Source organism: Ursus arctos, unplaced genomic scaffold, assembly GCF_023065955.2.
Source record: "Ursus arctos isolate Adak ecotype North America unplaced genomic scaffold, UrsArc2.0 scaffold_12, whole genome shotgun sequence".
Taxonomy (NCBI): Eukaryota; Metazoa; Chordata; class Mammalia; order Carnivora; family Ursidae; genus Ursus; species Ursus arctos.
Window position 1 is genome coordinate 30,091,377 of NW_026622786.1, and position 13,364 is coordinate 30,104,740.

Consider the following 13,364-nt stretch of genomic DNA (forward strand, 5'->3'; position numbering starts at 1 on the left):
CACAACACAACCTCTTGCTCATTAAGGAAACACTCTCCCCAGCATCACTGACAAATGGCCTCTGGTTTTCTTAAAGCCTCAGATAAACAACCTTATACACTAGAAAGATTCTTGTTATGCTATACAGATTTCTGAATTTGTAATACCTATCCAGCTGCTCTAGTTTGACCAACATCCTCATTACACAGATGAAAAGTAAAGATATGACTTAAGAAGTAGTCTGGAGTGATAATTTTTATGTCCTACTGACTACTGAATCTCAAACTGAATTCATCCTCTTCCCTACTTCCCCCAGTACCCCAGATTCCATCTTCTTTCTGCTGTTCCTATTTTGTTCACAGTACTGTTACAGGGCTTCTTGCATCTTGTTTTACCCTCTGCCTCTGTGCCAAGGGGACTGAATTATCTGGTTCATGGGCAACAATCACTGGTCATTGGTCAGGAGGAACTCAAGATGAGAGGTAATTGGATTTCCTTTTCACTTTCTTCTCTGATGAACAAGCGTGAAGAGGTGATTGGGAAGAAGTGCATCTACTGTACAATTTCAGACCTTCCTTCAGGTGGGTTGTCATAGAACAGACATAGTAAGCAAGTAAACTTTGGTTCTTGCATTAATACATTTTACTGCTTTAACAGTTTTTATTGATAATAAAGAAAATGTTAGGGTGGCTGGGTGGCTCAGTCAATTAAGCATCCGATCCTTGATTTTGGCTTGGGTCATGATCTCAGGGTCATGAGATGGATCCCGCATAGGGCTGTATGCTCAGTGGGAGGTCTGCTTGAGATTCTCTTCCTCTCTCTTCTTCTGCCCCTCCCCCTGCTTGCACACACATTCTCTCTGAAATAAATAAAATCTTTAAAAAATAATAAAGGAAATGTTTTCTTATTTCATCTGCTAGTTCTTTCATATTATTCCGAACAGGAATAAAGTATATTATTTGCCCACCCCAACTCTAATACCATCTAGATTATCATCTACATACCTAAGAGCCTAGATTCATCTTACTCCTCTCCCTCATTATATCCCATCACTTACACCTTCAAAATTTCTTGAATTCAGCCTCTGCTATCTATTTCTCCTCTCACTACTCTGGGTTAGCCTCTTATTTTCTCTCATCTGTACTATGACTATATCTTCTCTCTCATGCGGGTTTCCTATCTGAAATAATCTCTTCATATCCCATTTCCCACACTGCTGTTAGAGTGAAAACCCTTCAACAATTCTCCATAGCCCATAGAAAAAAAGTCCAAATTCCTTAGCTTGGTATATAGTGTTCTTTTATCATCTGACCTCTAGTTCCCCCTCTCTAGCAGCTGTTCCAAGATAAATGAACTACTCATTTCCTATACCTGAGCTACTTATAATTCCTTATACATCTATGCCTTAGTACATCTGTTTACTGTTTAAAATGCTCCCCCTCTCTACTTATTTCATCTTTCAGACACCAGACATGTGGCTCTTTATCTCTGATTGTTTCTCTAATGTCCCCAAGGCCAAAAAAAAAAAAAAAAAAATCACTGAATGGTAAACAGTAATAACTAACATTTACTGAACACTTATGAGCCAGTTACTGAACTAATAAGTATTTTGAATGCCATTTGCTCATTTAATCATCATAATATCTCAATAACAGATATTATTAGTCTTATTTTATAAATGAAAAACTGAAATTAAAGAACTTGCCCAAGACCAAATGGCTAGTTATACACTATAATTTAAACCCAGGCCAACTGACTCCAAAATGTAGGCTCTTAAGCTGTACATTATACTATGTCTCCATTATCACATTTATCAAACTGACTTGTAATATCTGTTTACACATTTGTTTCTCCTTCTAGACTGCGTTCTGTTGGGGCAGGATGTATCTTAGATTTATCCTTGCATTTCTAGTAGGAGCTGAATGTCAGCATTGATTCAGTACCCCCCAGGATGAGAAGAATTTTCTTCCCCCACACAATATTGGAGCTCTGCAGTGGAATCAATGGGAACAGTGTTGATAAGATTCCTACAGTTTGTTAAGCATACTATCTAATATCTGCTAAAGGAAAGAAAGAAGGCAGGCAAGAAGAAAAGAAACGTAGTCCCACAGGGTGGGACTCAGAAAGGTGTTTGATTCTATTGTCTTATATAACATATGCTCAATAAATGTTTGAAGAATGTTTAATGAATGGCTTATTAAGGCACTTATGGCATCTTCCTAACCCTTCAGAGGAATACTGAGTTGAAAATATACAAATATTTTTCATTTAATTTAATACACATTTACTGGCCCCTACTATGGCTAAGTACTGGTTTCTGCTGATTCAAAAACTCCGTACTTTAATACGTAGGAAAAAAGTCAAATCTCTACATATTCTTATTTATATACTATGGATATGAGAAGATTTGATTTCAGAATAATGATGCCACATTATCTGTAGTCTGTTAATCTATAACACTAGCATAATACAATGTATACTATTCCATGCACTTTCCCTCAAAATTTCAAGAGCCATTCTTATTGTTAATGAGAATTGGTCATTTATATTTAAATAATAGTTTCTTTCAAGACTTGACATAATTAAACAAAAGATAATAATGACTAAATAAAAACAAAAGTAGTTTTATTAAAATACATAGCAAAATCTAGACATTTGAGCCGATATATATATCAATATATATTATAAAAATGACAAGAAACCATTTTCCTGCAGTTTTACAGATGTTTTACTAAACTGCATTCTCATTACAGTGTTGTAAGTCATTTCTATTTTTACTGAAAGTATTTATAATGACATAATCAACTGGCCTAGAAAAACAATAAATCACTTCAATAGCCCACAGTTTAGATGGAAAGACTGAAAGCACTATCCCCATTTAAATGTCATCAGAATAAAAGCTTTTAGGAGATGAAAACATTACATATACTCAGGGAGAAAAATCTATTAGAGCTCTAAGACCAGAGAATAAACATGTACCTTATCTACTAAAATCTCTGTGCTTCATGTGTGCTTCCTAAAGTTTAAGGATTCTTTGTGTGTGGGCTGAAGTAACATAAGGACTCATTCATAAGTTAGTTCATTCACATTTAATATTTACTGAATGATAAGCTCTGTTCTAGACCTTGAGGATACAAGAAGCTTACATTCTAGAGGGAGGACATGGACAGTAAATATACAAACAAATATATAAAGAAGACAATTTTAATGGTGAAAAGTGCCATGAAAATAACACAACAGGATAATATAAAAGAGGGTAACTGGAGAGTTGGGCTATAGTTACTTTAGGTGGGGTAGTATGGAAAAAACCGAGGGGCCAGATCATACAGGGTCTTACAGGTTGTGGTAAAGATCTGGGTTTAAATTCTAACTGTGACAAAAAGGCACTGAACAATTTTAGTCAGAAGAGAAATATATCTAATTAATATTTCAAAAGATCATCCTGAAAATTCAGTGCAATCCCAGGAATCTCCAGAGGAGATGAGAAAATTCAAATTTATGCTCCAAAGCCCAAGCCACCCCTGAAAGACTTCTATTTACATAAAATGTAAATATGTGGAGCTACAGAAATATTGGCTGTGGTTCAATTTCCTGCGCAAGATGTGGAAAATTTCCCCCTTCTTCCACCAAAACTGGAGAACTTCCTTCCACCTCCCAATACCAGGGCATAGGTAGAACTAGGATTAGGGGACTCGACTATTCCTACCTCAATTTATTGAAGGCTGTCCCTCTTGAAAAATATCACGTGCATTACGTCTATGAGTTACCAACTCATTAAAAACACTGTGATTCTTTTCTGTAAGGACAGACAGGATTTCACTCTAATCTACTGCAGAAAACATCCTGCAGACATGCAACAATGGCACAGCTCCAAAAAGGGCTGCTGACCAAGCAAAGCAGGCATCACTGTCCTGGTATTAGTAACTGCCCTTACTTGAACCCATTTCTCTCTAGAAAATGAGAATAATCTAATCTAGGAAAAAAAGAATAGACAAATATCAATACATACTATATATTACATACCAAGTACTATCTCGTTTAATCCTTTCAATAACCTCAGGAAACTTGGGGAAAGTAAGCAATGCCCCTAAATTCACGTAGCAAGTTAGGGCTGGATGTTGGACTGCCTATAATGACACCAAAGTCCATGATCTTTCTATTATACTACGTTATCCATGGAAATATCTACCCAGGTTTACAATATAAGCTAATGTGAAAAAAGAATTTGTTTGGTAGATTACTTTGTTACAATATAAAAATTCCTAAAAGGTGTGATTTATTTATTTTTTTAAAGCTTTATTTATTTTAAAGAGACAGAGACAGTGTGTGCGTATCTGTGTGTGTGCGTGTGCGCGCGTCTGCGCGTGCGCGTGTGCAGGAGTGGGAGGAGGGGCAGAAGGACAGGAAGAGAAAGAATCCTTCAAGCAGACTCCCCGCTGAGCAGGAAGCCTGGTGAGGGACTCCATCTCACAGCCCCAGAGATCATGACCTGAGCTGAAACCAAGAACCAGCTGCTCAACCGACTGAGCCACCCAGGTGCCCCAAAAGGTGTGATTTTTTTTAAAAAAAGCAAAATTCCTAAAATCCCTTTTAGCTTCAAAATTCCTAAATTCCCTTTAGCCTTCCCACAGCTTTACATCCCATGTTTACTAATAACATTTTAGGTTGTAATCTGACACTGCCAATTTGATATGTGATACAAGAGGAAAAAGCAAACATATTATGTGATAATAATAATGGACGTATATAAAACCCAGTATCTGTCAGGAGATACTTTCTTCTTTCATTTTAGTGTTAGAAAACCTTGCTTTATCAAACATGATAAAACAGTTGAGCCAAAAAGAAATGCATCCTTATTTCCAATGTGCTTGCACTGGAAGTGAATAAGCGAATGAGGAGTGAGCCTCCACTGCTGATCTAGCAGCTCCAGGTGGATGAACCAGTCAGGAGCACAGCCTTGCTTACCACAAGGAAGTGACAGGAAAATACCGTTAACGGGAGTGAGCCTGATCATTGCTGGCACTACTACAATGTATTTGTTACTTGGATGACACTTTTTTTTTTAGTATAGTTGACAACAATGTTACACTAGTTTCAAGAATACAACACAATGACTCAACAACTCTGTATGTTAATGCTGTGCTGGCCTCAAGTGTAGCTACCACCTGTCACTGTGCAACACTACTACAATACCACGGACTATATTCCTTATGCCTTGCCTTTTATTCCTGTGACTTATTCATTCCATAACTAGAAGCCTTATCTCCCACTCCTCTTTATCCATTTTGCCCATCCCCCATGGCCTCCCACTCTGGCAACCACCAGTTCTCTGTATTTATGGGTCTGTTTCTGTTTTTTGTTTGTTTATTCTTTTGTTTTTTAGATTCCACATATAAGTGAAATCATATGATATTTGTCTTTCTCTGTCTGACTATCACTGACCAACTTTAGTAGCTTGTTCAAGGGAAAGCCAAATACAACTCTGAAACAAGTTTGGCTACTTATATTTGGCTTTTCCTTGAGCAAGCTATTAAGGTTGGTCAGTGGTAGTCAAGACACATTATAACAGGAGATATTTATCCATCATATCCATCATAATCAAGGATGGAAAATTACAGGTAAGGGAGTAGAGACCACTAGTTGATGGTACCCACTTCTTTCTTGTCTACTGACCTCTTAATAAATAGGCTTCACCTTTAAAAGCCTGGGGGTTTTGAATGTTTAATCTGATCACTCATGAGGGATGATTAAGGATAGCCTTTATTCCTAGAGCTAAACTCAGAGGTCATCTTAAACAACATAAAACAGATAAAAGTGGAACAACTCTGGTTGAAGGAGTGCCCCTTCCCATGTAGTCTTCCCCTCAGATCCCAATTTCATGCCATGTGTTCCCTAACATACCTACCAAGAACTTTAAGGTCCTATGAGATAAAGTTTGAAAATCAATGATTTAAACAGTGGAGTAGAAGAGCAGTCTGCACTACCTCAAGAGTTCCCATGCCAATGGAAAACTTTTTAAATTCTTTAAGAGTGACTGTGCTGGAATGGGCACTGAATTAAGTATCAAAAACCATGAGATTTGGGGCGCCTGGGTAGCGCAGTCGTTAAAGCGTCTGCCTTCGGCTCAGGGCGTGATCCCGGTGTACCGGGATCGAGTCCCACATCGGGCTCCTCTGCTATGAGCCTGCTTCTTCCTCTCCCACTCCCCCTGCTGTGTTCCCTCTCTCGCTGGCTGTCTCTCTGTCACATAAATAAATAAAATCTTTAAAAAAAAAAAAAAAACCATGAGATTTATATTCAGTATAGACACTTATTTACCAGGTGACTCCAGGAAGATATTTAACTTAACTGATCTTGTTTTCATCTGCAATATATGAATACACCTGCTCTCTGAAAGACTGATCCTAAAAATTAAAGGGTATAGTAAATGTGGAAGAAGCCCAGAAAATACATGGTGTTATGTTACTATAAGGTATTATTACTGCTGAGGACAGAATCTATTTGGAGAAAGGAAGAAAGAGCTACATAATAGGTATCAGATAATAAAAACTGCCACTAAACCTACAAGGGACTAAGATTTCTTCCAGGAAAAAAATTAGACATGTGCTTTCTGTAAATTACTTACCCCTGCTGTAGAATAAGATCCTGTTATCATACTCTTCTTTTGACTTTTATCTCACTGCACAGAATCATGTGATTTTTAATGAATGTCAAAAGTTGCATTTTGAGTTAAACTACTGTTATCTCTCCATTTAAATTTCTGTTGAATTCAGTTCTAATGAGAGTGGATTGACAGTTCTCTAAAATGATGTCTAAAACACCTGAAACACAGTCCCTGGACAAGTTTCCAAAATTATATCAATGTAGACTCTGGCCTCTACTAGCACTATTCTCCTTTCCATATTCAGTGGATATTTTAAATTCATCATGAAGAAAGAGATCTTATCAGTAGAATATATACATCTTTCAGATTGTTTTTCAATAGCGATGATAAAATTTCACTGCTCCGTCTATACGTATATTCCTTTTACCCACAGGATAATAAACTCTTTAGCTTGGCATATAAAATCTTCCATAATCAGAAACTACCTGGTTGCCAAAGGCAGGGGGTAGGAGGGTGGGCGAAAGGTGAAGGTGTTCAAAAGGTACAAATTTCCAGTTATAAGACAAATAAATCCTAGGGATATAATTTACAGCATGGTAACTGTAGTTAACAATACTATATTGTATATATGAGAGTTGCTAAGACAGTAGATTTTAAAAAGTCTCATCATAAGAAAAATATGTATAACTATGTGAGGGGATGGATATTAAGTACATTTACTATGATAATCATTTTGTAATATATATATATATAAATCATTATGCTGTATACCTAAAAGGAATACAATGTTAAATATCAATAACATCTCAATTAAAATTTGTTTAAATAAATTTTAAAAAGCAGCTCAGATGGGAAAATAGGGAAACAGGATTACTTAGATATAAATATTATTTTTTTTAACATCACCAAAGCAATTCATGTAATGTTTTAATGCTGTATTAGTGAGGGACAGGAAAAACAGAAGAAAAACAACCTGCCATATATATGTGTGGAGGAGCAATTAGTTAGAGAGGAAGTTCATTTTAGTAGTAATATCAAGTAAAAAGTGGTGATTACATGCGATTTTACGCCCTCCGTTGTCTTCTCATTACTATTTCATTAGTCTTTTTTTTTTCTTTAAAAAACACCCTGTAATAAGGGTATCCACATGATCCCAGGGATACATAATTGAAATTACTAATGGTGGCAGCTGCTGAAACTACATCCAAAAGACAGGTTGCAAAATACATTGAGATATGTGTATTGAAACTATAGTAGTATAATTAAAACATAACCTTCAAAAGGCCCTAGTATGAAGAAAATCGGGTTGGGTCCTTTTGCATGTGTTTCATTTCTACTAAATGAATAAAATATGAAAAAAAGAACAAAAAAACATTATATATTCTTATAAATAATGTTTCAAAATTCCATTTTTTATAGAGTGAGAAATTACTAAATGATAGGCATTTGAAGATCTGTTCTAGTTAGTTAGAGAACCAGATGACTACAACCAAGAATCAAGATCATAGGCCAGGGTGACAAATAAATGGTAAGAATTTATCAAGAAAGAATTTATAGTTTTCTGTGCATCCATTGTCATGGAATTGCCACTATCACTATTCCACACCCAAACCTCTGGCTGAGATGCAGGGCTGAGAGGTTCCCTCAAACTCCCAGGCAATTTTCCTACTGAGGAAGCCCTCCCCCATACTACAGAATATCACAGGGATCATCTGTAACCAAAAAAGGTTCCTTTTTATCATTTAAGATACTAGTTCATCTCTTAATAACTATCTTGGCAATATAAACTGCCACCATTGTGTAGATTTACCATTGCCTCATGATAGGTCAATGAAAGCCATACCTATCCAAATTATTCCTTAAGAAAAAAAAGGAAGAAAAGAAACTACCTTTTGCAAACTGAGTATTTACAGCCCCACCCACCCAAATTGCTATACTAAGGCCTAACCCTCCAATGTGGCTATATTTGGAAATGGGGCTTAAAAGGAATTAAGGTTAAATGAGGTAATAGGGCGGGGCTCTGCCCTAATGCCCTAAAATTAGTGTCCTTGGGGCACGTGGGTGGCTCAGTTGGTTAAGTGTCTGCCTTTGGCTCAGATAATGATCCTAGGGTCCTGGGATAGAGACCTACATTGGGCTCCTTGCTCAGCTGGGAGCCTGCTTCTCCCTCTGCCTCTGCCTGCCGCTCTGCCTGCCTGTGCTCTCTCTCAGTCAAATAAATAAATAAAATATTTTTTAAAAATTTAAAAATTAAATTAAATTAAATTAAGGTCCTTATAGAAGATACACCACAGAGTTCTCTCTCTCCCTCTCCCTTCTTTTCATCTCCCCATGCCCCCATGCACTAAGGAAAGGCCATTAAGCACATAAAAAGAATCAGCTGTCTGCAACCCTAGGTAAGAGCTCTCACAAGACACAAACTTTGCTGGCACTGTGATCTTGCCAAATTGTGAGAACATAAATTTCTGTTGTTTAAACCACCCAGCAGTGGTATTTTGTTATAGCAGTCTGAGAAGACGAACACATTATCCCTATTACTAAATGCTTCGTACTATCTCTCATTTTCAGAAGATGTACTTTGATGAATTACTCAACATGAGAAACATTTCACTGAACACAAGGGGAAAGCAAATTCATAAAAAGTGCTTTGTATGAAGTATTATTTGTAGTCAAGCTGCCTTGTAAAAATTATGCTTACCCTTGAAGAATAATGTACTCTTGGGAGCTTTCAGCCCAACAGCCACTCAGCATTGCAGCAAAATAACTAGATCTGGCACTTAAAATGGCTCTAAAGGGAAGGGGAGGAAAAAAACACAGGTAAACATTTATGTACTATACAAAATATAATTTTTTATGAAACTCTTCATCTTAACTCTTAAAACATAATAATCTATTTGTCTTGCTTGTATTTACTGGTAGGATTATAATAATAATAAAAATTATAAACCTACATTTATACCTAAATATCTTGTTTTGTTTTTTAGAGAGAGAGAGCACATGCATGTGTATGGTGGGAGGTGGAGGAGAGAAGGAGGAGGAGGAAGAAAGAGAATCTTAAACAGGTTCCATATCAGGGGGGAGCCTGACATGGGGCTTGATCTCACAACCCTGTGACAATGACCTGAGCTGAAATCAAGAGCTGGACACTTAACCAACTGAGCTACCTAGGCACCACAATATACCTAAATATTTTGATTACTTAACTAGAACATTAATTCCAATGTCCTTTTTATCTTTTTTAGTTTTTCCCCCTCAAAGCTCTTTAACTTTAAAAATGATTGAAACTATTTTCATGAGTAAGAGAGTAATAAATCATTTGCAAGTGGAGAAATAAAGAACAAAAGTTATATAACATCTTAAGGGAGTATCAATAAGAAAGGCACTAGAACCATAAAGGTCCTGAGTTCAAGCTCAGAACTTACCTAATTGTGCTAAAGAACAGCTATATCTTAGATGTGAGAAATGACAAGAAAGATATTTTCTTTTGAATTTCCGTTCTATCTTCTCACATAAAATGTCCATTTATTATTTAATTCAACAAATATCTATTGACTTCTATTTTGTGCTGGGCACTATTCCAAGTGCTAGGAATATAGCAGTAAATGAGATACACAGAACAACGTTATATTCTAGTGGAGAATGGTATGGAAGAATGGAGAGGGACAAGGAGAAGAAAAATATACTTCTGGCAATGGCTTGCTAGGCTGTCTCAGACCAAAACTCCTAAAAATAGCCAGGAAAAAGAGGGAGACAAATATAGATATAGACATACACATAAATACATAGATATAGATTCTTTTTAAGAAAGCAAGAATGATTTGAAGGCATCAGGTACCATCATGGTAGATTTTGAGACAAATTATAAGAGAGAAGACAAAAGAGCTGACCCAAGTATTTTAGGTTAACTTTTTCCACTGAGGCAATTGCCAATATCTCTGATGAACGTAGATGCAAAAATCCTTAACAAAATTATTAGCAAACCAGATCCAACAATACATTTAAAAAAATCATTCACCATGATTTATTACTGAGACGCAAATGCAAGGGCAGTTCAGTAACTGAAATCACATCAACACAAGAAATGGTAAAAACCATATAATCATTTCAATAGATGCCAAAAAAGCATTTGACAAAGTACAACATCCATTCATGATAAAAACCCTATGAGAGTAGGTTTAGAGAGAATATAACTCAACATAAAGGTCATATATAAAAAACACACAGCCACCATCATACTCAAAGGTGAAAAACTGAGAGCTTCCCCCTAAAGTCGGGAACAAGACAAGGATGTTCAGTCTCATGACTTTTATTCAACATAACACTGGAAGTCTTAGCCACAGCAATCAGACAAGAAAAAGAAATAAGAGGCATCCATATTAATGAGGAATAAATAAAACTGTCTCTATTTGCAAATGACATACTGTACATAGCAAACCCTAAAGCCTCCACCAAAAACCTACTAGAACTGATAAATGAATTCAGTAAGGTTACAGAACATATAATCAACATACAGAAATCCACTGCATTTCTATACACTACTAATAAAGTACCAGAAAGAGAAATAAGAAAACAATCCCATTTATAATTGTAGAAAAAATAATAAGATACCTAAGAATAAACCTAGCCAAAGAGGTGAAAGACCTGTACTCTGAAAACTGTAAGACACTGATAAGAGAAAATGAAGACAACACAAACAAATGGAAAGATTCTCCATGCTAATGGATTGGAAGGACAAATATTGTTAAAATGTCTATACTACCCAAAGCAATCTACAGATTTAACGCAATCCCTATCAAAATACCAACAGCATTTTTCACTAAATTCGAACAAATAATCTTAAATGTGTATGGAATCACAAAAGATCCCAAATAGACAAAGCAATTCTGAAGAAGAACAAAACTGGAGGTATCACAATCCCAGATTTCAAGATATAATATAAAGCTGTAGTAATCAAAACAGTATGGTACTGGCAAAAATAGACACAGAGATCAATGGAACAGAATAGAGAACCTAGAAATAAACCCATGATTAATCTGGACAGGGATTAATTCTCAACAAGGGAGGCAAGAATATGCAATGGGAAAAAGTCTTTCAACAAATGGTGTTGGGGAAATGGGAGAACTACAAGCAAAAGAATGAAACTGGACCACTTTCTCACACATATACAAAAATAAACTCAAAATGGATTAAGGACTTAAATGTGAGACCTGAAACCATAAAAATCCTAGAAGAGAGCACAGGCAGTTAATTACTCTGACATCAGATATAGCCACATTTTTCTAGATATGTCTCACGAGGCAAGAGAAACAAAAGCAAAAATAAATTACTGGGACTACATCAAGATAAAAAACTTGTACACAACAAAGGAAACAACAAAACTAAAAGACAACCTTGGAATGGGAGAAGATATTTGCAAATGACATATCCAACAAACAGTTTCCAAAATATACAAAGAACTTATACAATTCACCAAAAAAGCAAACAATCTAAGTTAAAAATGAACAGAAGACAAAAGCAGACATTTCTACAAAGAAGACATATAGATGGCCACAGATACATGAAAAGATGCTCAACAGCACTCATCAGCAGGGAAATACAAATCAAACCACAATGAGATATCACCTCACGCCTGTCAGAATGGCTAAAATAAAAAACATGAAAAACAACAAATGTCAGTGAGGATATGCAGAAAAAGAATTTCATGCACTGTTGGTGGGAATACACGCTGGTACAGCCACTGTGGAAAACAGTATGGAGGTTGCTCAAAAAGTTAAAAATAGAACTACCCTACAATCCAGCAGTTACTCTAGTAGGTATTTATCCAGGAATACAGAATTACTAATTCAAAGGGATACATGAACCCCAATATTTACAGCAGTGTTATCTACAATAGCCAAATTATGGAAGCAGCCCAAGTTTTCATTGATAGATGAAAGAATAAAGAAGAGGTGTATATATATTACATAATATATAAAAAAGGAATGACATCTTACCATTTGCCAGCAACATGGATGGAGCTAGACAGTATAATGCTAAGTGAAATAAGACAGTTGGAGAAAGACAAATACTGTATAATTCCAATCATATGTGGAATTTAAGAAACAAAACAAAGGAAAAAAAAGACAGAAACCAAAAAGCAGACTTTAACTATAGAGAACAAACAGATGGCTACCAGAGGGGAGGAGGGGAGGAGGATGGGTGAAGTAGGTGAGGGGGATTAAGAGTACACTTACCATGATGAGCAGTGAGTAACAGAATTGTTGAATCACTATATTGTACACCTGAAACTAATATAACACTGTATGATAACCACAGTGGAAATAAAATTTAAAAATTTTTAAAAATTAAAAAAAACTCATCAAATTGAACATTTAACTGTCTGCATTTGATTATATGTGACTCCTAAACATAATAAACTTAACTGTAAAAAAAAAAAAAGAATAAAAATAAAACTTAATAAGGAAAATTACAGGCCAAGATGACTTCCCCAGTAAAGGCAAATAAATATTTAAGGAAGATATAAAATCAATCTTACTCAAATAAATTTTTATTAAAAATAAAATAAAAATAAAATCAGAAAAAAAAAAACCCAGGAAGAAATACTTTCCAACTCATTTTATGAAGTCAACATAATCTTGAGACCTAAACCTAACAAGGACACTACAGAAAAAGGAAAATTATGGGTCAACTTCTCTCAGAAATATAGATGTAAATATATTCAACAAAATATTAGCAAACTGAATCCAGCAATAAATACAGTGAATAAAATATCATAATTGAG

General features: G+C 35.6%; 1 protein-coding gene across 6 annotated transcripts in view; it reads right to left on the reverse strand.

Moving 5' to 3' along the window:
• Positions 1-13,364, reverse strand: part of BTBD8 (BTB domain containing 8) — a 93,813-nt gene that overhangs the window by 36,053 nt on the left and 44,396 nt on the right. For 5 of the 6 annotated variants that reach the window (XM_026497619.4, XM_044383645.3, XM_057310465.1 and 2 more), the window contains one exon: positions 9,282-9,371. In XM_026497619.4, coding sequence (XP_026353404.2) covers positions 9,282-9,371 — 90 coding nt within the window. Of the gene's footprint in view, positions 1-9,281; positions 9,372-12,816; positions 12,848-13,364 lie in introns of those variants that run through there. The other variant, XM_057310466.1, reaches the window with a different exon arrangement.